The sequence below is a fragment of the Apodemus sylvaticus genome, chromosome 14 (genome assembly GCF_947179515.1).
Source record: "Apodemus sylvaticus chromosome 14, mApoSyl1.1, whole genome shotgun sequence".
Classification (NCBI taxonomy): domain Eukaryota; kingdom Metazoa; phylum Chordata; class Mammalia; order Rodentia; family Muridae; genus Apodemus; species Apodemus sylvaticus.
In genome coordinates this window covers 45161031-45185112 of record NC_067485.1, presented here as the reverse complement: position 1 = coordinate 45185112, position 24082 = coordinate 45161031, and the positions used below count along the sequence as shown (strand labels likewise).

Genomic DNA, 24082 nt, shown 5'->3' with positions numbered 1-24082 from the left:
TTCTGAGCCATCTCCCCAGCACTCTACTAAAATGATTTTTCTTTTTCTTTTTTGTTTGTTTTCAGACAGGGTTTCTCTGTGTATCCATGAATCTCCTGGAACTTGCTCTGTAGTTCAGGTGAACCTCAAACTCAGAAATCTGTCTGCCTCTGCTTCTCAAGTGCTGGGATTAGTGAGACTACTGAAATACTCTTCAATAAAAGATTGAGAGTCAAGTCAAGAGTGTTTACATAGTTAATTCCCCAGTTGTATAGTAGGAGATAGGCAAACATCTGCTGATAGTTCTTCCTTAGGAAGCTGGTCATACAGGGACACGTGTCACTGCTCATGGAGTATAGCTTATGAACCCCCTCCGTATACTGGAACACATCAAGAGACCAACTGCCGCTTGCTTAGTAGTGAAGCTCTTGCCATTCCTGCCCCACATATACTCTGCTGTATCACATGGACTGCCCTAGCACGGTGGTTATGAAATAAGAGGAGGATGCAGGGGCTTTCAGACCCAAGAGAACCACCCAAGTGAGAACCAAGAGGCCAAGCCTTAGACATTGATCACTTTATTCTGAAACTGGTTTTTACACTACATAAGTAGGAAAAGTTTTTTTTTTCTTTTTTGTTCTCTCAAGAGTAACAAAATTAACAGGAAAAAATATTAGTGGAATTCCATGGGTGGCACATTCACAATGACTTAATGCTAAGAAAGCTGTTTAAGGCACTCTCACAGAATTCCTAAATTAGGTAAAGAATTAAAGGATTCTAGCACAGTAACCTCACCTTCACCTCTGCCCTGCCAAGTTGGAATACTTGGTAAAAAAACAAAAACAAAAACAAACAAACAAACAAAAACAGCACTACATTGATTCAATCTAAAACATCATCATCTTTTTTTTTTTTGATTTTAAAGATATACAAATGGCCTTGGTGAGAATTTCCAGATAATAGGTTTTCAGAGCTATGTAGGAAATCTCACCAGTATATTTAATAAATGTTTATTAGCACCTGTATACAAGGCACAAAGCAGGACATTAGAGTTCCAAGTCTGACCACATGTGAAGGGCTCATTAGCCTAATGAAGGATCAGAGTAACTCCCCCAAAGCAAAACCATTCCCTCAAGAGACATGACGTGCAGGCCAAGGGAAGGCAATTTGACAGTCAGGAAGCCCATTTAATTCCAATCCGTGAGAACTCTTGCAGACAACTCTCCTATGAAATAAGTTTTTTCTAGTCACCTTCTAAAATGTAGAAGGTAAGTCTTAGCCAAATTCCTAATATCTGAGGATTTACATTATCAAACAGTGCCCCAGCCTGTGACTTCTGCAGTCATTAAGAGCTTCAGAGTGGCTTCAGTTCAATGACAACTGAACACCAACTTCGGAATGTACAGCAGGGGTCGCTGTGACAGAAGGTTTCTTCCCCGTGTGTCTTCTCTGATGTTGAATAAGGTATGAAGGTCGGGTGAAGCCTTTCCCACAGGTTTGGCACTCAAAAGGCTTCTCACCAGTGTGTACTTTTTGGTGTTCAATAAGGCTTGTAATCCTACTGAAACTTCTCTCACAATCATTGCATTGATAAGACACAGGAGTTTCAATATTTTCCCAATGGCTTTCCACCCTACTCTGACTTTCCCAGTAAGGTTCTGGAACAAAAAAATCTTTATCCCCAGTATGGGTCCTCTGATGTCTTAGGAGGTGTGAGCTACGCCTAAAGGCTTTGGGACACATGTTGCATTGGTATGGCTTCTCCCCAGTGTGAATTCTGTGATGTTCAAGGAGGCTGCAGCTCTGAGTGAAGGTTTTTCCACAGTCATCACACTCGTAGGGCTTTTCCCCAGTGTGGGTTCTCTGGTGCTTGATGAGATCTGAGCTGTGACTGAAGGCCTTACCACATTCTTCACACTCATATGGCTTCTCACCAGTGTGAACTCTCTGATGAATAATGAGAGCTGAGCTTCCAATGAAGGCTTTGCCACATTCCTCACATTCATAGGGTTTCAATCCAGTGTGGATTCTTTTGTGTTTACTTAGGCCTGAACTCTGAGCAAAGCTCTTCCCACATTCACGGCAATAGAACCGCCTGTTTGCTGTGGCAGTCTTCTGTGTTGTCTGTGACTTGCCTTCCTGCTCACTGGCTTCTGCACCTGTAGGAATCTGGACAGTGTCTTCACCCAGGAAGCACACTGTCTGCTCGGGCTTTTGTTCTGTGTATTCCTCAGCTCCAGACAAGTCCCTAACCTTAGTCTGCATGTCCTGATCTGAAACACAAACGCCAGTAATTGTTAATTATGCTTTCCATAGAGCACTGTGATGAATACTATCGAGACAATAATCACAAAGGTCTTTGTGTTCAGCAAGGTTAAGCATTTAAGTATAGAAATTAGGACGGAACAAAAAGGAGGATAACAGAAAAGCTACTGAGACACGTGCAAGAATGGAGTGGTAGAAGGGCATAACCAGGAATAGTGGGAGTGGAGAGAAAGTGCTGAGAACTAAGGACCCCTGTGGATACACAGTGGAGGTCGTAAGGACCCTGAAGGTGTAATAATAGGAAGGCAGCAAAGACATGTACCTAAGATTAAATATTTCACTTTCTCTGCTGGAAAGAAATAGAGCTAAGCCCTTCAGAGGCCAGAATGTCATTAGTGAGTCATAGATCTTGAATACTGGACTACAAGATTTGAAGTTATACTGCTGGACTTTGGCTTTATGCCCAAGTACTTTCCTTTTGGAGTAAATCATTTGACTTGTTCTTTTTTTTTTTTAAGATTTATTTATTTATTTATTTTATTTATTATGTATACAGTGTTCTGCTTGCATATATGCCTGCTGGCCAGAAGGGGACATCAGATCTCATCAAAGATGGGTTATAAGCCACCATGTGGTTGCTGGGAATTGAACTCAGGACCTCTGTAAGAGCAGTCAGTGTGCTTGACTTCTGAGCCATCTCTTTAGCCCTTAACTTGTTCTTAATTTCACAGGAATCAAAAGTTAAAGAGAGTCTGAATTTTAAGTGTTGTGGTTTTTTTTTTTTAAAGACTTTGAGATTTATAAAATTATACTGTTTTATATTGGAATATTAACATAAGGTCTTGGGTATAAACTAGAAAGGAAAGGTTATGGTTTAATAATGGATGTATTCAGGGGCTAGACAGATGGCTCAGTAGTTAAGAGCACTGACTGCTCTTCTGAAGGTCCTGGGTTCAAATCCCAGCAACCACATGGTGGCTAACAACCATCTGTAATGAGAACTGACTCCCTCTTCTGGAGTGTCTGAAGACAGCTACAGTGTACTTACACATAACAATTAATAAATCTTTAAAAAAAAATAAGAAAGACTATGGGATAAAAATAAACCCTTTACTCCCTCAAGGAGTCATAGCATTTGGGTCATATAGTATTTATTATAGCAACAGAAAAAAAAATGGAACAGATGTGAGAAAGACTGAACACAGGAAGTAACAGAAAACAGGGCAAGTAAAAGGATTTCTGCAGTGTTCACATCTGTTTGTGATAAAGATTGTACTGGTTGGTTTTGTGGCAACTTGATACAAGCTAAAGTCTTCAGAGGAAACAGCCTGAGTTGAGGAAATGCCTCTAGGAGATCCAGGTATATGACATTTTCTCAATTAGTGATCAATTGGGGAGGGCCCAGCCCATTGTGGGTGGTTCCATCCCTGTACTGACAGTCCTGGGTTGTATAACAAAGTAGGCTGAGCAAGCTGAGCAAGCCGGGGAAGCAGGCCCGAGTAAGCCAGCTTGTCCATGGCTTCTGTATCAGCTCTTGCTCCAGGATCTTACACTGTTTGAGTTCCTGTCCTGACTTCTTTAGGGACGAACAGCAATGTGCAAGTGTAAGCTGGGCAAAGCCTTTCCTCCCCAACTTGCTTTTTGGTCATAGTGTTTTGTTGTAGCAATAGAAACTCTTAAGACAAGATGGTAGCAGGATTGTGGGGTATTCTATGACAGACCTGACTATGTTTTTGGGAGCATTATAGAAGAACTTTGAGTTAGAAAAGCCACTGAGTGTTGTGAGCGCAGTGTGATGGGCCATTTTGCTATTTTGAATTAGGATTCTGTCATTCTGGCCAGCAGGGGTTTAAGAGTCAGCCACAATTAAAAAGAGACTAGCACCACTGAAGTGAAACCTCTGCTTTCCTGGGACCATTGATGCTGGTTAGCTGGAGCTAAGAAATTAGTGGTGATTAAGAAGAGACCAGCATCACTGAGTTGAAATTTTCTGGGAAGTGTTTTCTGAGAATCAGCACTTAGAAGGTATGTTCCAGAGGTGGTCAAGGTTGTACTCATTGCTAGCAGCTAGACTGGGTAATATGTAAGATTCACCCAGGTGGTACTGGTTTTGAAGGCGTGAAGGGGTCATGGAGAACAGCTGAGACTTGACACTGTGAGAGGCCATGAAAAGAATTTGAAGCTTGGCACCATTAAGAGAGCCCATGAGAAGCTATTTGAGAAAGTGCATCCTAGTTGCAGCAGAAGAACCATTTTGGAGTGTCGGTACCATGGGATGATTGCTAAGAAAGCAGCAGCAGAATGGAGCCAGGGAGAGCCTAGAAGATAAGTTGTGTGTTCTGCAAAGGGTAGAATCACAGAAGTGACTCAAGCCCTTGGAGGATCCTGGAAGACTGAGTGAATCCCAGATAACTGGATGTTATTTATACTGTTGGTTTGGTTTTGCCCGGTGCAAACGGTTTCTGTCCCCTGGTTCTTCCCTCTTGGAGGTATTTCATTTAATTTTGATTTTTATTGGTGCCCACAGCTAAGACTTTGGACTTTTAATTTTATTTTTTAAAGTTTTATTTATGTATATAAGTACTTTATCTGCATATATACCTTCGTTCCAGAAGAGTGCATTAGATCACATTATAGACGACTGTGAGCCACCATGTGGTTGCTGGGAATTGAACTCAGAACCTCTGGAAAAGCAGCCAGTACTCTTAACTGCTGAGCCATCTATCTCTTTAGTCCCTGGACTTTTAATTTAATGTGTCTGAATTTGTAAAGACTGGGATTTTTAAAGTTATTCATGAATGTGGGGGTTTAAATATGCTTTGCCCAGGGAGTGGCACTATTTGGAGGAGTGGCCTTGTTGGAGTGAAAGTGGCCTTTTGGGAGAAAGTATGTCACTGTGGATGTGGGCTTTGAGACCCTCCTCCTAACCATATGGGAGCCAGTCTTCTACTGGCCTTCAGATGACGAGGTAGACCTCTCAGCTTTTCTTGCATCATGACTGCCTGGATGCTTCCACCTTGATGTTAGTAGACTGAACCCCTGAAGCTGTAGCCAGCCCCAATTAAATGTTGTCCTCATTAGAGTTGCCTTGGTCATTGTGTCTGTTCAAAACAGTTAAACCCTAACCAAGACAATGATTTTAATGTTATATCTTGGGGAAGGAAGGGTTGTAGTTTAATAGTGATGTATTTGTGTGTCATCAAAGAAGAAGGAGCCTCAGTTGAAGAAATGCCTCCATGAGATCCAGCTGTAAGGCATTTTCCCAATTTGTGATTGTTGGGGGATTGCCCAATCCATTGTGAGTGGTGCCACCCCTGGGCTGGCAGTCCTGAGTTCTATAAGAAAGCAGGTTGGGTAGGCCATGGAAAGCAAGCCAGTAAGCAGGACCCCTGGCCCCCACTCCTCCATGGCTTTTGCACCAGTTCCTGCCTCCAGGATCTTGTTCTATTTGAGTTCCCGTCTTGACTTCCTTCAGTGATGAACAGCAATGGAGATGTGTAAGCTCATTAGACCCTTTCCTCCTAACTTGCTTTTCGGTCATGGTGTTTTGTTGCAGCAATAGACACTCTAACTAGGACAAAGACAAAAGTAGTTATGGTAAACTGTGCCCTGGCACAACAGAACAGATCATCAACTCTCTGAGAAAAACTGGAGGCCCTACCATGCCACCAGCATATGACATTTGACAAGTCTTGTAACCTTTTGTGTCCTTGCCTTTAGGGTCAGGGCCTATAACTGGTGTCTAATGTTGCTTCTAACTCTCAAACCCGATTCCACAACCATTTCTTGTGAAGAGGTTCCTCAGTCTTTTTACTAGTCATGGATAGGAACAGGAAGGAAAAAAATTTTTTTTTTGCAGTTCATTAAAGCTGTGATCTCATGCATGCTCACAAGTGTGCTGTCCCTGAGATGTGCACCCTTTATCACTCAGTATTCCCTGAGCATCTCCTCTGAGCCAGAACAATACAGGGGACTCCATGCGTTAGCCCATTTGCTGTCACTGCAATACTCAGAGTGTATGCTACTCAACTTGACACAAACCTAGACTTATCTGGGAAGAAGGAATCTTAATTCCTCTATGGACTGGCTTGTAGGCAAGTTTGTGGGGACATTTCCTTGATTAACTGTCAATGTGGGAAGACCGAGTTCATTGTGTCAGTGCCTGTCCTGAGCAGGTGTCCCTGGAGCATATAAGAAAACAGACTCATTAGGCCGTGAGGAGCAAGCCAGTAAGCAGTGCTCTTCTGTAGCTTTTGTTTCTATCTCCAGGATCCTGCTTTGAGTTCTGTTCTGACTTCCTTTGATGGTGGACTATGATATGGAATTGTAAGATGAAATAAATCCTTTCTTCTCCAAGTTGTTTTTGGTTATAGTGTTTTGTCACAGCAATAGAAACCCTAACTAAGACAAAGGACAAAGAACCACAATTACAAGCAGTAAGGAGCTAGTCAAAAATAGTGTTTCAAAGTGTGTTTATAATTTCAAACACAATGAGCTCAAGAGCTTCTAACAACCTAACGGGAAGTAGGTTCTATTATATAAAAGAGAGCAAGAAGCCAGAGAAGAAATTAGCACTCATTAGTCTTACCCAGGGAAACCAGGCTGCCAGAGTTCTCCTGCATTTCATCTTTGTAGAAGTTCATCTGAGATGAATCCTGCTCTGTCCATCTGGGGGAAAGGACTGGGACTACATCTTCCATTTTCAGCAACCCCTAAAAGAATAAAATTCCACCAAAGAGATGGAATAGGGAATACCTGGGTTGCAAGCTCACAGCCTTTCTACCCCATCCCCAAATGGTGAGACCTCAAGAATGTTGAGTGAGGGGCTAGAGAGATGGCTCAGTGTTTAAGAGCACTGTCTGTTCTTTCAGAGGACCTGGGTTCAATTTCCAGCACCCACATGGCAGTTCACAACTGTGTAACTGCAGTTCCAGGGGATCTGACACCCTCCTACCAATGCACATAAAACAGCATTAAATTTTTTAAAATTCTATTCGAAGTTAAGCAGTAAACACACCTTGAGATGGATAAGTAAATTCCCATCCTAACTAGGAGCTGGGTGGAGAACTGAGGACAGGGGTGGAGATGAGGGTGGAGAAGTGAGCGCACCACTGTAAGGAGTGCTGAGAAGGAAGAGCAGCTCTAACTCACCTGCAACTCTGACGTGAGCCTCGTAGTTGTCACTCCATCTTCTCCACAGTGCCCAGCTTGGGTGACTACAACAAAAAGAAGCTCTGGGTGAGACTCACACTAGCTAGCATCAGCCTTCTTGCATTGTAAATCCCAGGTTTAAAAACTTGACTAATGAATTTATGCAAATACAAGTCTATAAAATATTTTCCTTTCCAAATACTTGATTGCTACTAGAACCAAAGACCTTCTCTGAAGATATGCAAAAGCGCCTTATTAGCATTTCTGAAATCCTGGAATGCCCATATGCACCACTACAAGAAGGGGAAAGGCAAAAACAAGACCGCCCACTACAGAGCCCCGCAGTACTGACCTCTGACCTCTGAGTGCAGGGATCCCAGCGACTCCTGCTTAAGCAAAGGCCCCAGGGGCTCCATCTGGCTACTTTCTGAGCCCTGGGCGGATGCCAACAGCACTGCCTTGGAGCACAGGAGGTCCTGACCATCGTCGTCATCTGGAACCTAGAAATCATTCATTTACTTTTATTTTCTATCTATTTATTAGACATTTCCAAAGTATCTCCTATCAGCTTGGCACTGTATCCAAATTCTACAAATATGTACTAATTTAATACGAACAGTTCCTTAGGGTACAACTTAGCCAAAATCATGCTACTAAATGGCTAAGTTAAGATGGGAGGTTAGGCAAGTATTTCCACAGATCATTCAATGCTTAATACACACACAGACTTATGAAGCACTTTATTAGGGGATGGTGATAAAATTCATCACCTGCAAATGTCTTATCAGAAACCTGAAGCTAGCACTTCTAGGTTAGTCTACAGAGTGGGTGAAGCCAGTAAGATGCTGGGAACCACCCACTAAGGCGTGGCTCATCCTGCCAGATGCAGGTTTGCTTCTAGATCACTAAGTTACAGTTCCTGAGGTCCTTTCTCTTCTGCTGCTCAGCCTTTCCATATCTTTTATACAGGACAAAGTTTGGAGAATTGTGTTGATTTTTCACTGTTACAGAAATCAGACAATGACCCGAGTACAGAACCTTGGCCTTGGACAAGCCATGTGTTCACTGATACAAGCCAGAGATGGACATTAAACCTGGCCTGTTTTTTTTTTTTTTTTAACCAGAGGTTTAAACAAGGGACCCATAAATTTAGATAGGAAAAAAACAAAACAAAACAAAACAAAAAACCCCACACCAACCAACCAAACAAACAAAGAAAAAACCCCAACCCAAAAAATAACTCCTTTAGATTCTAGGTTCTAAGAAAACTGTAGAATTCCCCTCCACTGTCAACCGAATTATCAGGGGCCACGGCATAAGCACCCCAGTACATCCAACAAGCCACCGCAGATGCTGTTACATGTGACAAGCCAAGAAAACACCTACGAAGCCATTTGTGCCTATTGCCACTGTGCCCAAACCTGTCCTGTGTCTTACTCAACACAAGAGTAAAAGGTACATATATAACCTTTCACCTCTCTGCTCGACACATTCTACCCTAGCTTCACTAGGACTGAGTTCTTCCACAATCCTTTGCTTTTCCTTTATGCGATTAACTATTCTGAGGGGCCCAGGTCAGTACGCTGGTTGCCGCAGGTTCCCAGCATAGACAGACTTGGAGGGCTCTAAGCAATGCCTCCCTTGGGTCTTGCTTGAGGTTGCTGAGAGGCACGGGGCATGGGTCTAAACCTGTTCCTTCTACCTGTGGAGGTGTGTCATCCAGCTGCCTGTCCAAGTACTCCAGCAGCGCCACCACCTCCTCCCCGCTGTCGGGGTGCTGCTCGCGCACCCAGGCCTGCAGCTCCCCTGGCAGGATGGTCAGGAACTGCTCGAGCACCAGCAGCTCCAGGATCTGCTCTTTGCTGTGCATGTCTGGGCGCAGCCACTGTCTGCAGAGCTCGCGGAGCCGGCTGAGCGCCTGCCGGGGTCCGGCCGCCTCTGGGTAGCGGAAAGCGCGGAAGCGCTGGCGGGAGCGGTCAGGCCCAGGACTGCCCAGCCAACTGGCCTCCTCTGCCAAGGGGGAGGCCTCTTCCTGTTCCACCTTTATGACCAGTAGCTCCATTTGGTCCTCTGCAGAGTGTGAGTCCAGGGTAGTGCTTTCCCTTGATTCTCTAGCCATCCCGAACCAAGCAGTTCTCCCGTTTCACTGTAGCTTTGAGTTGTATTTCTGTAAAAGACTACTGAGAGGTGGAGATCACTATAAGGCACTATTGTTGCAAATGTTCCCCTCCTCCTAGGCCCAGGACCCCAAGGAAACTGCCAAGGAGCAGCTGAGGAGATCCCCATGTTCAAATGTCTCCGTACCATCGTGGGGCATTTAGAATCATCTATGTCTGAGGGTGCTCTGGAGAGACTGAACGTATGCCAGAAGATCCACCATGGCTGGCGGGCAGCATTCCATGGGTCCGGGTACCAGCCAAGGAGATAGCAGCTGGGGCACTAGCCTACCTCTCTGCTTCCTCACTACACAGACTGTGAGCAGCTGCCTCCATGTTGGATTGTACCCGCAAACTGTCAATCAAAATAACCTCTTGTTTGCTTCTGTTGGTATTTTGTCATTGCGACAACAAAGTAACTAATGTAACTAGTCTGGAGCAGAGGTCACTGCTGTGTTAAATTTGACCATGTGTTTCTTTCACCATGGACTGGATAGTGGAGAGAACATAGTTCGCAGCTGTAGGGTGAGACCCTGTGGATACAGGAAAAGCTTAATAGGCCATTCTGGTTGAGTTTGGAATTCCAGAAATATGTGAGCAGTGGAGGCCTCGCTGGTAAAATCTGCTTATGTTTACATCTTGCCAACGAATCTGGCTGCATTCTGTCCTTGCCAAGAGAACTTGAGAATGAATTAAAAAACAATGGAGTAATTTAGCAGAAGAAATTCCAAACAGGATAGCATTCAGGCCATGGCACGAATAGTGTTCACTGCTCTTATTCAAATCCATAGGGAGAGACCAAAAGTATATGAAAAATGTGGTTTGCCTAGGGAAAGAACGTGTACAGTGTCAGGTGACAGTGAGGGGCCTAGGGAAAGAACGTGTACAGTGTCAGGTGACAGTGAGCTGCATGCAGACTAAGCCTCTGTAACTGTCAAGCTGTGTCACAAAGAGAAACCTTGTGCTCTCCATCCAGAAAATAGGAAAAGCTCTGCGAGGCCACACCCCATCATCCAGTCTGCTGCTCCCCAAGACCAGAGCCCTCCAGATTCCAACTCGAGTTTTCTCTCTGCCATGGGTTCAAACAGATGTAGACCATACACCTCAGTAGCTAAAAAAGCTCCTTCCAGTTCCTACGTTCCACGGCTGCTCAGGTAACCAGGCTGAAGTTATTGTTTGAGTCTAGAAACTCTCTTGTCCCTGGGTTATGGGACTTTTTTCTTCTGTTGCCTCCTTATTTTCTATTCAACGCCTCCTTCAGTCTAATTAGGTACGTAGACTCCCGAGCTAAGATTCCTGGCCTCAATTCTGGTTTGGCTCAAGGCAAATGGGTAAGTTTTGTAAATCGCACATCTCCATGCCTTGATTTCCTCATATGTTAACAGGTTAGGGACAACAGATAGAAATGTTGTGAGCACTGTGAACAGTGGTTAGCATGTGGTGAGTAGTAAATTACTGTCAACTAATAAAGTAGTGCATAGACATCAACATAGTTTATGGCCTTTCTCCTGTTAAGTAAGAATGTGCTCTGGCACTCTGTTTTTGACCCCTAGCCCCATATTCTTGAGTCCTTTGCAAGATTTTATTTATCTCCAATTTCTTAGTTCCTATTTCTTGATCCCTATCTTGAGTTGCCACCCAGATAGTTCTAAGTGGAACTTTTACAAGCAAACCTTCGTCAGTATGCGTCACACAGAGCTGGTTCTCCTGCTTTCTCCACTTTCCCCGCAGCATTCTCTACGGGCAGCAACTCGCCCCACGTCATCCTCATACTCACGTAACTGCCTCTGCCCAGTTCCAACATGGGTCATCTGCTCCATCTGTTCCCCTGGAATGTCCTCAGATCTGCTGTGTCTCCTCACAGCCATCAGCATTATTGTTTCCAGCCTAGTAAACATGCATGCTTCCCTTCCTCCCCAATTCTCCCAAGCTTTGATCAGACATCGATCTAAACTTCCTAACCAGGGCATGCATGTTTTCAGTCAAGCTAGCACTAGTTTCTACAGCCCCCTGCTGGAACTTTGGGAATGTTAAATCAAACTAGTCAGCCAGGCTTGGTGGAGTATACTTGTAATCCCAGCACTCATCAGACAGAGACAGGAGAGAGCTGCATGCTCAAGGCCATCCTGGTTTACAGCGAAATCTAGGGCAATTCAGGCTATATACTAAAACTATCTTTCTAAATAAATAAACAGATTGTCTATTCCACTGGATTGTGACTTTCTTGAAAACAACTGTCCTCACCTTGCTTTTCTATTTCTCAGGTATTAATATAGAGTAGAAACAGAATAATTACTGTGTAAGAGAAAAGACTGAATAAACTCAAATGCCTTTTTTTCTAAAATTCATTCCAAGGCCATTTTTCTCAAGTTCAGGCATTTTAAGTGAGGTTATCTCTATGGTATAAAAAAACTATTAGAATGGTTAGTAGCACTCCTGGTCTCTGCCCACTAGGTGACAATAGCACTTCCAGAGTTCTAAATGTCACCTTGGGAACTATAAACCAGTATTGCCAGAGTCCAAATGTAGGGGCTCGGAATATAGCTTAGTCAGTAAAGTACCTGATATACAAGTTTGAGGACCTGAGTTCGGATCCTCAGCAACCCTGAAAACATCACATGGTGGCAAGCATCTGTGATCCCAGCACTGGGGATGGACAGATGAGAGGATCCCTAGAATTTGTTGGCCAACTCTTACCCAACTGGTGAGCTCTAGGTTCAGTGAGAGACCCTGTTTTAAAAACATAGCTAATTAAAGGTGGAAAACAATAGAAGACATTCAATACCTATCTTTGGCTTCCATGTTCACACATGTGGCATGTACCAGTATACACACATGCACAAACACTGGAACACAAACATATAACAAATGTAAACTTCAAAACTGGAAAACTGGCTGATTCATCTCAGTGTTATAAGCTTACAGAAAACATAGACCAGAGAAGGGAGTCACATGGTAAGAAGGTAGGGACAAAGGATGCCCCAGAGAATACAGGCAGGCAAGCTTATTTCCATGGTTGGACCACGGACAATGGATGGATGGGCAGATAGATGTACTGGAGAGCTGTCGTGGATAGCCATTAGCATATTTTAATGCTAATTCCACTCCTCAGAGGGGCTGCAGATGAGGAGTTGCCTTGTGAACCTTCTCTCCACCTTAACTTTCAAATAAAGGCTTGAGCCAATGATTGGGCAGGAAGAAGGGGGAGGAGCTGAGAGTTTAGGGGAGGAGCCACAGGGGATCAACAGGAAGGAGTTAGAAAGGATCGAAGGAGAGGCTATATAACATATCACATATATATGTGATAATATAGATGGAAATAGAGTAGTGTAGTGGGAGACCTGCCCAATCTAGGCTTGTAGCTTGTTTCTTTAACTGATTGAGTTGAGATTTCTTTTACCGGGGGAATTGGATTAGAAACAAAGTGGCAACAGAGATCTCTGACCCATACAAAAACGAGTAAAGGAAGCACCCTCCCTTTCCTTCACTGTGCAACCTCAAAAGCTGTAAGTGTTATATGGGCATTTAGTAGCTGCCCAATGTGCCTCACAAGGGAGCTAAAGTTGGCTTAATCCCTGACAGGGAAGGCTGGTTGAGAATCCCACTTGAGTCACAACATGGCCACTATAATAGGATATTTACAAATATTCTTTCCCTATCACTATGAGATGTATGACCTTAGAAATGTCACATATTAACTAGTCAGTGCCTCAGTTTTTCACAGCTTCCCAGAAGCTGTGAGACCTAGGTGCCCTAAAAGGGACAGAAGATCTGATTTCTTTGAATCAGGATTCAAACTAGATTTTAATCTAGGGCTGACTTAAAAGTTCTGAGGGTACACTGAGATGGCAGTTCATTCCTCTCTACTCAGTGAAATGAGATTAGAACAGGTAAGCTAGAATTACTAAGGGAAAGACAGTTCCAAGTCTGTGCCCACTTGAAGTTCTATTTCTCACTCCAATTTTCTACAATTTATGGGATAACACAGGTGATGGAAGTTCAGTAACCTTGACTCATTAATTTTGTTTTTTCTTTTTCTTCTTGGAAATCCTCCTGCCTCACCTCCCAGGAGTTGAGAGTACTGTTGTGAACCATCACACCTGGGTGAACATTATATCAACTCTTACAAAGAATCAGAAAATACTTTCTAATTAGCTGTCATGAGAGATCTGAAATAATATAATTTATTTATTCAAATAAGTAAATCTAAATTAAATTTAATCAAGTCTCTATATCCATGAATTCATGTACAGGTAAAAACACAGGAACAAATTAAAAGTATTGAAGTTATACTACACAACAGAACCACTGTGAAGCTTTTAAAGCCTCCTAACAGTTGGGCAGTCAAGATGAATTGAACTAGCCTCTTGGGGTGGGTCACAGGCCTCAGTATCTGAGAACTTACTGTGTGATCCAAAGTGCAGCCAAGTTTGAGAACTAAGAAGCTAAGGATATTTTTTTCCCAAAGTATCAGTAGAATAAAGCAACTGATGTGAGAATATTGGAAACCCACGTTTTTCCCACAAATAAATGTTACTTTTAAAGAGGAAGCAAAAGGAAGGTGGACTATGGAAGATCACAAGGGACAGCAATTCTATACATACTATGTCGTTTAAACATAGTATACTTTTACTGTAAAAAGACACTGGTGGGTCAATCAGGAAAGCACAAACGCAGATTAAGGAATTACTGACAATTCTGTTCATGATGGTATGTCTAAATTAAAGTTCCGACTTTATAGCACACTGCTGTGCCTGCAGATGAAGAGATCTGATGTCTTGGCCTCTAGTTTGCTGTAAAAAGAATGAAAGGAAGAAAGGGGAAGAACAGGAAAAGGAAGGTAGATGAGGGCAGATGAGGAAAGGGAAGAATAGCGGAAAGGCAGGAAAAGCGTGACTGAAGGTGACTGCAAGATTACGGCTGAATGCTGGCCCACTGTTGCAGGTGAGTTGAAGTTTCTCTCGGACTCACTCTTTACTAGTGCCATTTCAAATAGTAAACAAAATCCTCTCTTCTTTCTTTTCTGAGTACAGACCAAAGTGTTTTGTTGGGGCCAAGGGAGGTGAGATAAGATCTGAGGCTGAAAGGGGGTGGTGCTGTTGGGAGAGGCTGTAGGGAGAAAAATGAACACTGATACATTCTGAAGAACATTTCACGCACTCACGTCACGCCAGCTCTCCTATCTGGAGTCCCACCAACTGGGCAGAGCACAAAGGTGCTGGCCAGAAGATGTTACCAACACAAGTGTTTGCCAAATAAGTAAACCAAAGACAAGGTTTTTGTTTTCGTTTTTTTGTTATGTTACAAATAGAGAAAAGAACGCTAGTTAAAGAGCCAAAGAAGGAAGACAAAAGGACTTTCAGAGATCACTCAATGGCAACAGTAAACTGTATATGGTCAATATTAGCTTTAAAAACCTGCAGAAAGAACAAAGGGTGTTAGTGTGAACTCAGTTTCAGATCTATTTCTTTCTAATCTACCACCAATCTATCATCAGTTCTATCTATCTATCTGCCATCCATGTGATTCTCAAGCTGGTGAGGATTCTTGCTGAGGGTCAGAAAGCTGGTAGGTTCGCAGCAGCACCACCGAGCGGGCAAAACGAAAGGGCAGTGTCTGCTTACACCAGGGTCCTTATCCTTCTTCACTGTTAGAAGCTCCTCCTGTTTCTCAAGCTTCTCCTCCCACTAAAAAAATGAAAATAAAAAAAAAAAAAAAGCATCCCCAGGATTTTAAAACTCTTTTGAGTCTGAGCATCAAAAGGCACTACACAAACCACTTTTAGTCTTTGCTGTGGGATAGGCTCTTTTCCAGAATATTTTATTTTCCCTCCTAAAATACACAAGTCATTCATTACAAAGAGAACTGGTAAATAGCAGTAAAATTCAAAAGCCAAGAGCCAGTACCAAGGCTAATCAATGAAGAGAAAGTGCTGTCCTAGTTCGAAATAGCAACAGTAATAATAACAGCTATCTTTACACCGTGCCGATTACCCCGTGCCTGGTACTATTTTAAGCACCTTTGCACAAATGAAGCCATTTACTCCTCTCAACAATCCAGTAAGTTAGGCGATATCATTATCCCCTAAAATAGCAAAACACAGAAAGGTTAAGGGACTGGGAGAAGTCACAAAGTAGCAGACGCCAGATTCAACCAGGCAACCCGATTCCAAAGTTCTGGCTCTCTTCCAGTTACCCCAGAATAAAGACCTTGGAACTGACCTTGTCTCCAGGAAAAGCAAAACTGTGACGTCTCCCATTTTCAAAGCTTAAGTACAAGACCCGAGAATCCCATCGCCAAACGCCCTGAGACTGACCAGACACCCGGAACCGGCCTGAGGCGAGGCGCCCGAGGCCCTGTCCGGCGCTCGGCCCGAATGGCCACCGAGTTTATTTTCCCGGCGCCACTAGGCCGCGGAGGAAGTTGTTCTGTCCCACCCCAGCCACCCACAAGCAGCCAGCCCCCGCGGGAGGACCGTAACAGGAGGGGACCCGAACCCACCCGCGAACGCAGCACCTCGTAGCACCCCGCAGTCACAAAAGTGTCGAAAGTCCGACCCCGGGGGGCGGGGCACAGAGCACTTCCGGCTTCTCTAGGCACCGGCGACACTCTATGATTCGTCTCCCCCCTTTTCTCCCTCCTCTTCGTGGTTGCTTCTTAAAAAGACTTTTAAAAAGAAAAAAATTATTCAGAAAAGCATTTCTCACTATTATATATAGCACAAATATCATGATTTTTATTTTTCAAAACCAAAATAAACTAACAATGAACAGCAAAAAAAAAAAAAAGAAAGAAAATAAATTTAACTGAAGTAGAAATACATCACTTTTTCTCCTTCCTTTACTTCCTCCAGTCTTTCTCCTCCTCTTCGGGATTGCTTCATAAAAAGGCTTTTAAAAAGAAAATTTTTTAACTGAAGTGGAATTTTTCTCCTCCTTTTCCTCCCTCCAGTCTTTTGCCCTACTCTTTCACTCTGAGGCTGATAGCCTCTTTATTATTGCTATATTCATGTGTGTGTGTGTGTGTGTGTGTGTATATGTATATATGCATGTGCACAAACAAGTATATATATGTATGTGTGTATGTATGTGTATATTCCACTGGCTAAGTTGGGTTTTTGTTATTTGTCTGTATATGATTTCAAGGTTTCAAGGCTGCATTGGACAACTCATAGGAGGGCTCATCCCTGGGAAAGACTAATTCTCCACTTCCCAGCAATCAATAGTTGCCAGTAGTCTTTGGTTTGGGGTGGCATCCTGTGAAATTTTACCCCCTCTATTGATAATGATATTGCAATTGCTTCAGTCCTATGTCTGCAGCCATTTCTCAGAGGAACTGTTTCACAGCTGACTTCCCAGGGTTCTGCTGGGTCTTAACACTTTTTTTTTTTTTTGCCTCCTCTTCCTTCATGTCCTCTGAGCCATAGATGCAGGAGACATGGTGCAGATGTATCTGTTGGGGCTGGGACCCCCAGGATCTGTCGATGCCTGTACTGCATCCAGTTGGGCTTTTAGTGATGGTCTCTATTTGTCATAAAGAGAAGCATCTTGGATCAGGGGTGGGAGCTACATTATCCAGGAAAGATGACTCAGACCAAGAGACTTTCAAACGTGATTTTTCCAAGTACAACTAAGGAAGTTGGCAAAAGAACACGTCCTTGCATAGCCTGACATCTCTGTGATGTCAAGAAAAAGGAAAATTGTATTTGCTGTATCATCACAAAGAAGTCCTGGGAAATGCATAAGAAAATGTTTATTTAGAAACTGGATGAAAAGGGAAAATAAAAGTGAGAGGAATGTGCTTTTAAAAATGTACTAATTTTAAAAGTGTACTAATTGCACTTTCTAATTAAAATACTAATTATAACTATATAACAGTTTTAAGGACCATGCTGAATGACTTTTATAGAAAATCCAAGATAATTTCATCTTCAACTTATAATTAGCAAAGTAGCAAAGCTACTAAATTTTCAAAATTAATGTTGTTACATTTTTATAGCAAACACAAATATGAAACCATCACCTAAAAAGCAAGAAAACATAAAAGAGACCTCAACAGAAACATAAGGCTTTATTTATTAAGGACAGGTAGTTGAAAGCCAGAGAAGTTGACTCATTCCTATAATCTCAGCATGTGGGAAGCTGAAGAAGAACAATCACTTCAAGTTACAGCTTTGAGTTCCAGGCCATCTTGGAGTTCTGGATTACAGGGTGAGTTCCATCCTCACAAAACCATCCTCCAGTCCCACTCATGGTCACGCAAGCAAACACAGTTAAACCCAGTGGTTCACACACACAAAGAGACATCATGTGTGGTGACCCCAACCACAGAATTATCCTCATTGCTACTTCAAAGCTGTAGCTTTGATGTTATGAATCATAGTATAAATATCTGATATGCAGTATATCTGATAGGTGAACCTGGTGAAAGGTCCCACAGAGGTCACGACCCACAGGTTGAGAACCACCACTCTAGACAGCATTGCTTCTATTTTTGTGTCAATAAGTACATGTGATTTTTGTGACTCTATATGACACCTAGGAACTACAAATGAAAGCATGCAATATTTGTCTTTCTGAATGTGAATTCATTTGCTTAGTGCAATTATCACCAATTATATTCATTTTCCTATAAATGATGTAATGTTTTCTTTACAGCAGAAAAATTCTATCTATCTATCTATCTATCTATCTATCTATCATCTATCTGTCACATTTTAAACCTATTTCTCTGTTGAATGGATGCCTAGTTTAGTTCCAGAACTTAAGTATTGTGAATAGTGATGTAATAAACATTAACATGTAATTATCGCTGTGTTATATTTACCTGGGGTCATTTGAATAATGTTCAGCAGTGGTATAACTGGATAATATGGTCCATCTAATGAAGATTTTCTCCCATTCTAGGCTGTCTTTCTACTTGATTATTTCCTTTGCTGTACAGACATGTTTTAATTTCTTTCTTCCTTCCTTCCTTCCTTCCTTCCTTCCTTCCTTCCTTCCTTCCTTCCTTCCTTCCTTTTTTAAAGATTTACACACACACACACACACACACACACACACACACACACACGTACACACGTACACACGTACACCATTGCTGTCCTCAGACACTCCAAAAGAGGACATCGGATTCCATTACAGATGCTTATGAGCCACCGTGTGATCGCTGAGACTTGAACTCAGGACCTCTCCAAAAGCAGTCAGTGCTCTCAATTTCTTTAGACACCATTTGTTAACTTGGCATTTATTTCCTGAAAGACTGGAGTCATCTTCAGGAATTTCTTGTTCGTGAAGCTTTTCTCCTACTTTTCCTTCTATGAGTTTCAATGTTTCAGGTCTTCCAATGAGGTCTGATTCATTTAGGGTTGGTTTTTGTACAGGATCAGAATAAGGATCTGTTTTTATTCTCTTACCTATTCAGTATTGAGATTGCACACACATCACGCTGAAAACAGTTCTTTAGGAAAAAATGATGAGCACCTGAATGGTAAATGAGACTTTTTCTTTCTTAATTTCACTATTTTTTTTTACATGTATGGATATTTTGCCTGCATCAACATTTATATACCATGTGACTAGGCAGCACTGGAGGAAGTCAGAAAAGGATCCTGGGTCTCCTGGAACTGGAGTTACAGGTGGCTGTGAGCTGCCGAGTAGGTGCTGAGACTCAAACCCAGGGCTTAGGCAAGAGTAGTGAATCCTCTTAGTTGTTGAGTCACCTCTCCATCCCCTATTTCTAGAAAAAATTAACTAATAAATAGAGAGGTTTAAGATGTGGTTCAGCTGGTAGGGTTCATCCTTAGCATGTGCAGAGCCCTGGTTTCAGCCCTCAACACCACAGAGCATGGTGACATTGTCTGTAATCCCAGCACTTGGGAGATAGATGGAGGAATTTAAGGTCATCTTTAGGTATACATAGAGTTTGAGGCCAGCCTAGAATATCAAAAAGAAATTCATATAAATAAGTAGTTCAAGGGCATAAGGTCCAAGAAATAATGTGAAAATATTGTAGATGTGTATCAGGTCTTTACATAACTAAACTGTTACTTTTTTGATTTTTGCTTGTGATGTCTGAAAGGCTTTAAAATCTGTAACTTATGACAAGATTTTTCCAGAGTAAATCTGCACTATATGTTTATAATTTGATTTATTTTTCTTAGATATGGTTTCCCAAATAGTATTTTATTTTGTATTATAAAATTCATGAGAAGGAGAGACTTGTATTCACGATTATTATATACAGCCCAAGAGCAAACCTCTAGCACAAGCCTATATTGAACAGACTTTGAATAATTAATCAAATTTAAAAATCAACTAATAGCATAAGCTTGTAACTTCCACATTTGGGAAGCAGAGGCAGGAGTGTTAGGAGTTCAAGGCCATCCTGGGCTGAATAGTGAGTTTGAGGTCAGACTGAACTATGACAGTTTGTTTCAAAACCACAAAGACATCAGTGTAAACTTTTGGCGTGTGTGGTTTTCTCTCTTCCCTAGTTTTGTGGTTACTACCCTGTTCCCTACTCACATTGTTTTCATAAGGATTCTATCGCAGCCTCTTACTGACCCTCCTGCTCATATTCTTACTTCCTTATAGTCTGTCTATTAATTTAATCATATCACCTAGATTCCTCTTTTGGGTATACAGGAAAAGTTAGTGTTGGTGTTCTTGGCTACACGGTCTACTTTCTAGTCATCAGAATTGCTCATTTCTTTAGATGCATCAAGTATATCAACACAGTCTGGCAAACAACTTTCCTAAACGATATTTGCTTAAGCATTTGAAGTATTGTTAATATTTTTTTTTTCAAGACAGGGTTTCTCTGACTGTCTTGGAACTCACTCTATAGATCAGGCTGGTCTCAAACTCAGAAATCCACCTGCCTCTGCCTCCCAAGTGCTGGGATTAAAGGCATGAGCCACCACTGCCCAGTGTTAAGACACTTTTAATACTGTAAAAGCACCATTAAAATTAACGATAAGGCTTCTTTCAATGTTTTCAATCATCTCGAGATGAGAGCTGGGGCTACTTAACTCACTTATTAATAGCTGTTTTGTTTGGTCCTAGCTGCCCTGAGCACAGACTGCTAGCCACAGCCCATTGGACTGAGCTGATGTCAAATCTATCCGCCTTAAGCACTCCAAGAATACCTTAAGGAAACTATGTGTCACCTGCAGCTGCTTGCTCAGAAGGCACTATCCTAATCCCGACGTTTCAGTTTCTGCAAGAACCTTTTAAGTACTGCGTGCTTCAGTGAACTCTGGAATCCATTTGCATGCAGGCCAGAGGGAAAGTGCTTTTACTGGTGACCCAACAAAAGAACTATACTGTGATTGGTGCAACAGTTCTTGATTGGTGGAAACACCATTGTGTGCCACTCTAGCTCTAAAGGAGGCTGTTCTGCTTACTGTTTCCAGTCAGTCGGGCCACACCCTCTCATGCATCCTCGTGGGATTATCTGTTTTTGTCAGGGTCCTCTTTCTCTGTTGGCCATGTCTTAGGACCATAACTGAGGACTTTCCGGTGCCATTTCAGGATCTGAGACAGGAGTAGCAAAAGGTGGCCATGAGAACCTCTGTTACTCTCATCTTTGTGGCTTTAACCTTGATGGGGGATGAGTATCGTCAAGTTTAAACAGAAACCACTTAAATAATTAACATAGCTATATGCAGAGCTGAGCAGACAGCTGATTTAGAGACATACGAAAGGAAGGCAGAAATGACAGGCTTTTACATGGATTAAGTTTCCTTGTGGGTACAGGTGGAGTCGACTTTTCAGCCAGGCAGTTTCTAAGTTACCCGCCAGGCACACATAGGATTCACCACTCTAACTGAATTGCAGGTTTTTATTTTAATTCATTTCACATTCAAATAATTCTTCTGCAATTACTTGCTTACATGTCTTCTTCCAGAGTTTCTTCCTAATGCTGGGACCCTTTAATAAAGTTCCTCAGGTTATGGTGACCCTCTCCCCCCAACCATAAAATTATTTTGTTGATACTTCATAATTTTAATTTTGCTACTATTATGAGTCATGATGTAAATACATGATATACAAGCACATATGGGATCCCTGTGAAAAGGTCGCCGGCTCTCCAAAAGTGCTGCAGCCCACGGTTGAGAATCCATGTTCTGTAGTACGATTCTAGAAGAGAAATACAGGAGGCTTTAAGAGGGAAGGCAAAAACAAAACAGAAACAACTCCCAAAGATGAACAAATTTACGTTTTCGCCGCCACTCTTCTCTCTTTACACTGTCAATTAGAGTCTAGGCTGCTGGCGTCAGAATGAGGAGGAATACGGGCTGGGAAGTAGCGGTCACTCCCAGTCCCACAGTTTTGGTTTTCGTGCCCCTATCAGCGCCACCTACAAGCTCAGCCTCCGACGGTGGGGCTGCCATTTGGGCCCAAGCTTGACAGCCTTGCGTCATCGAAGCTCAGTTATCCCGTAATTCCCCGAGAAAAGCTGCTTTTAGAAAGAGGGAAGGAAGGCTTAATTTGGCGCCTGGCCTCACGACCGATGATGCATTTCCGGTCTTTGTAGCGCACAGCCGCTCGGAGCTGGAAAGTTGAGTCGGCTTGCTTTACCGACTCTCCGGTTTCCAGGAGATTTAAGGCCCTTATTTGGAAAAGGGTTAGGGAACAATTGCCGACGCGATCCAACCCTGATTTGGGGCTCAGAGACTGGGTGAAATCCGGAGGAAGCTGGATCTTCCTGGCTCAAATCCAGTCCCGAGATACCTGAGACAGTTATAGTTGTTGATGATTAATTGATTGTGCTGGGAGTGGAACCCAGGGCATCTTCTTAAAGTAGGCAAGCATTCTACCGCCGAATCGGATCTCCAGCCCTCATTTCTATTTTATGATGTTGGGTATTTAAACCAGGGACATGCTAAACACCGTTCTACCGGCGAGCTATACCTTTAGCCATAATATCACTCTTATCTCATAAACGGAAACACGAGGTAGCATTTGTTTCACATAATTTTCTATGTTGCAAAGCAAACTACAAGTATCATGACATGTCACCCCAGTACATTTTTAAAAAATTATTTTTATTTTTGTGTTTGAGTTTTCATCTGAATGTGTGCATGCGCACTGTGTGCTACCTGGTGCCCAGGGAGGCTAGAAAGTGTAAGGTGCTCTGAAACTAGTGCTACACACATTTTGTAAGCTGCCACGTGGGTGTCTGCAAGAACCACTGAGCAAGCTCTCCAGACTTTAATGCATTTCTACGGACATTTTCCTACATCATCATATTATTAGCAGACACAATTAGGAGCAGGAGTGTTCCCTAATGCTATCTGACACTTAGTTTACAGTCAAATTCCCTCTGTCCGACTTCTTTTACAATTAGTTTATTCCAACTCGGATGTAATTGTAGGGCACTTGTATGTAGGTTTTAAATCTCCTTTAGTTATAACCCCACCGCTGCCTCCCCCCCCCCCATTTTTTCCCATTCCATCAGCTTGTGGAAGAGACCACTGGCTTGTCTGTATATTATTGTCTTAATAGATTTGCCTTGAGTCTTCCTCTATTTCCTTGTAATTGTGACCCAGTATATTTTGGGAATTATGTTGCAACATAGGTAATTGATATTATTGTTTTTCCGTTATTGCTAAGTACACCAAAGCTAATGAGAAAACATTCTTATACTTTTACGGCTTTAGTTCACTGTGGGAAGAATATAGGAACTCATCAAACTGCAATTGTTTCACTGCCTGACACACAGTAGGCACTTAGTAAATACTTATGAAATGGTTTCTTTGTGGATTACAGGTAATCCATAGAAACTGGATGTTAAATTTAGGAAGGACATTTCTAGTTTTTACAGGACTATACCTTGAAAACACCTTCTAAATTACAACGTTTCCTTCAGTGCATTAGAATTGTATCCAGGAGCTCGAAGTTAGTCCCAGTTCTATAGACTTCTATTGAAGTCTGCATTTTCAAAACTTACACTGTTTCTCCTTTCAGTTGTATCAGCTTTTCAAAACTGTATCTTTTAGTCGCTTTACTGAAGTGGACGTCTTCCTGGATGAATTGCTAGTTTCTGTTCTTACTTTCAGGCTTCCACTCTAGCTTTTGTCCTTATTGTGGAAACTCAGTAGCAGAACTTCTCCATACACATATCCAGTCTTTTCACTTTCTGTTTTCAAGCCTTTAGAATTTCCCCGATCATTTATAAAAGCCAAACTCCTGAGTTTTTAATGTCTTGCCAGCCCCGGCTTTGTCACTCCCCTTCCTCACGTGGCCGTAGACATTCTAGCTTCCTTTCATTCCTTTGGCCTATGGCTTTGAGCTGGCCCCAGTGGTCTTCCCATCCTCAGCCCAATGTGCAGGTCACTCTGTTTGCACTTAAGGATTGAACTGAAATGATCCCCACCTCCTGCCCCCCCCGCCCCACTGCGAGTTTCCATGAAAGAGAGTCTAAAATTTTTAGCTTTTTATTTCACTCTAGTGAATCTTTGTGCATTTGTGCTCATATGCTCTGGTGGTCCTGTGGAAACCACAGAATGACTTTTGGGAATTGGC

General features: G+C 42.4%; 1 protein-coding gene and 1 long non-coding RNA gene across 5 annotated transcripts; both read right to left on the bottom strand.

Moving 5' to 3' along the window:
- Positions 1-541: 541 nt before the first annotated feature.
- LOC127664410 (zinc finger protein with KRAB and SCAN domains 3) lies at positions 542-16121 on the bottom strand. 4 transcript variants are annotated; one of them, XM_052156371.1, is made up of 6 exons: positions 16053-16121; positions 9098-9575; positions 7748-7895; positions 7396-7460; positions 6833-6956; positions 542-2252 (listed from the first exon to the last, which is right to left on the bottom strand). In XM_052156371.1, the coding sequence occupies exons 2-6, from the start codon at positions 9512-9514 to the stop codon at positions 1345-1347; spliced, it is 1662 nt and encodes a 553-aa protein (XP_052012331.1). In that variant the 5' UTR covers positions 9515-9575; positions 16053-16121; the 3' UTR covers positions 542-1344. The 4 variants fall into 4 exon arrangements, with proteins under 4 accessions (XP_052012331.1, XP_052012330.1, XP_052012329.1 ...); XM_052156370.1 differs by having other exon boundaries at positions 9098-9572; XM_052156369.1 differs by lacking the exon at positions 16053-16121 and adding an exon at positions 15773-16020.
- Positions 16122-21375: 5254 nt separating this feature from the next.
- Positions 21376-22051, bottom strand: LOC127664692 (uncharacterized). The gene is made up of 2 exons (XR_007973222.1): positions 21774-22051; positions 21376-21694 (listed from the first exon to the last, which is right to left on the bottom strand). It is a non-coding gene; the product is annotated as an uncharacterized LOC127664692 (long non-coding RNA).
- Positions 22052-24082: the final 2031 nt, after the last annotated feature.

Bases quoted from the DNA above. Each gene is read 5' to 3' on its own strand.
- LOC127664410 (XM_052156371.1), bottom strand. From the start codon at position 9,514: ATGGCTAGAGAATCAAGGGAAAGCACTACCCTGGACTCACACTCTGCA. The intron at 7,461-7,747 runs GTCAGTACTGCG...TTTTTGTTGTAG, and splicing joins CCTGCACTCAGAGGTCAGAG to TCACCCAAGCTGGGCACTGT. The intron at 2,253-6,832 runs GTAAGACTAATG...TTTGTGTTTCAG, and splicing joins TGGCAGCCTGGTTTCCCTGG to ATCAGGACATGCAGACTAAG.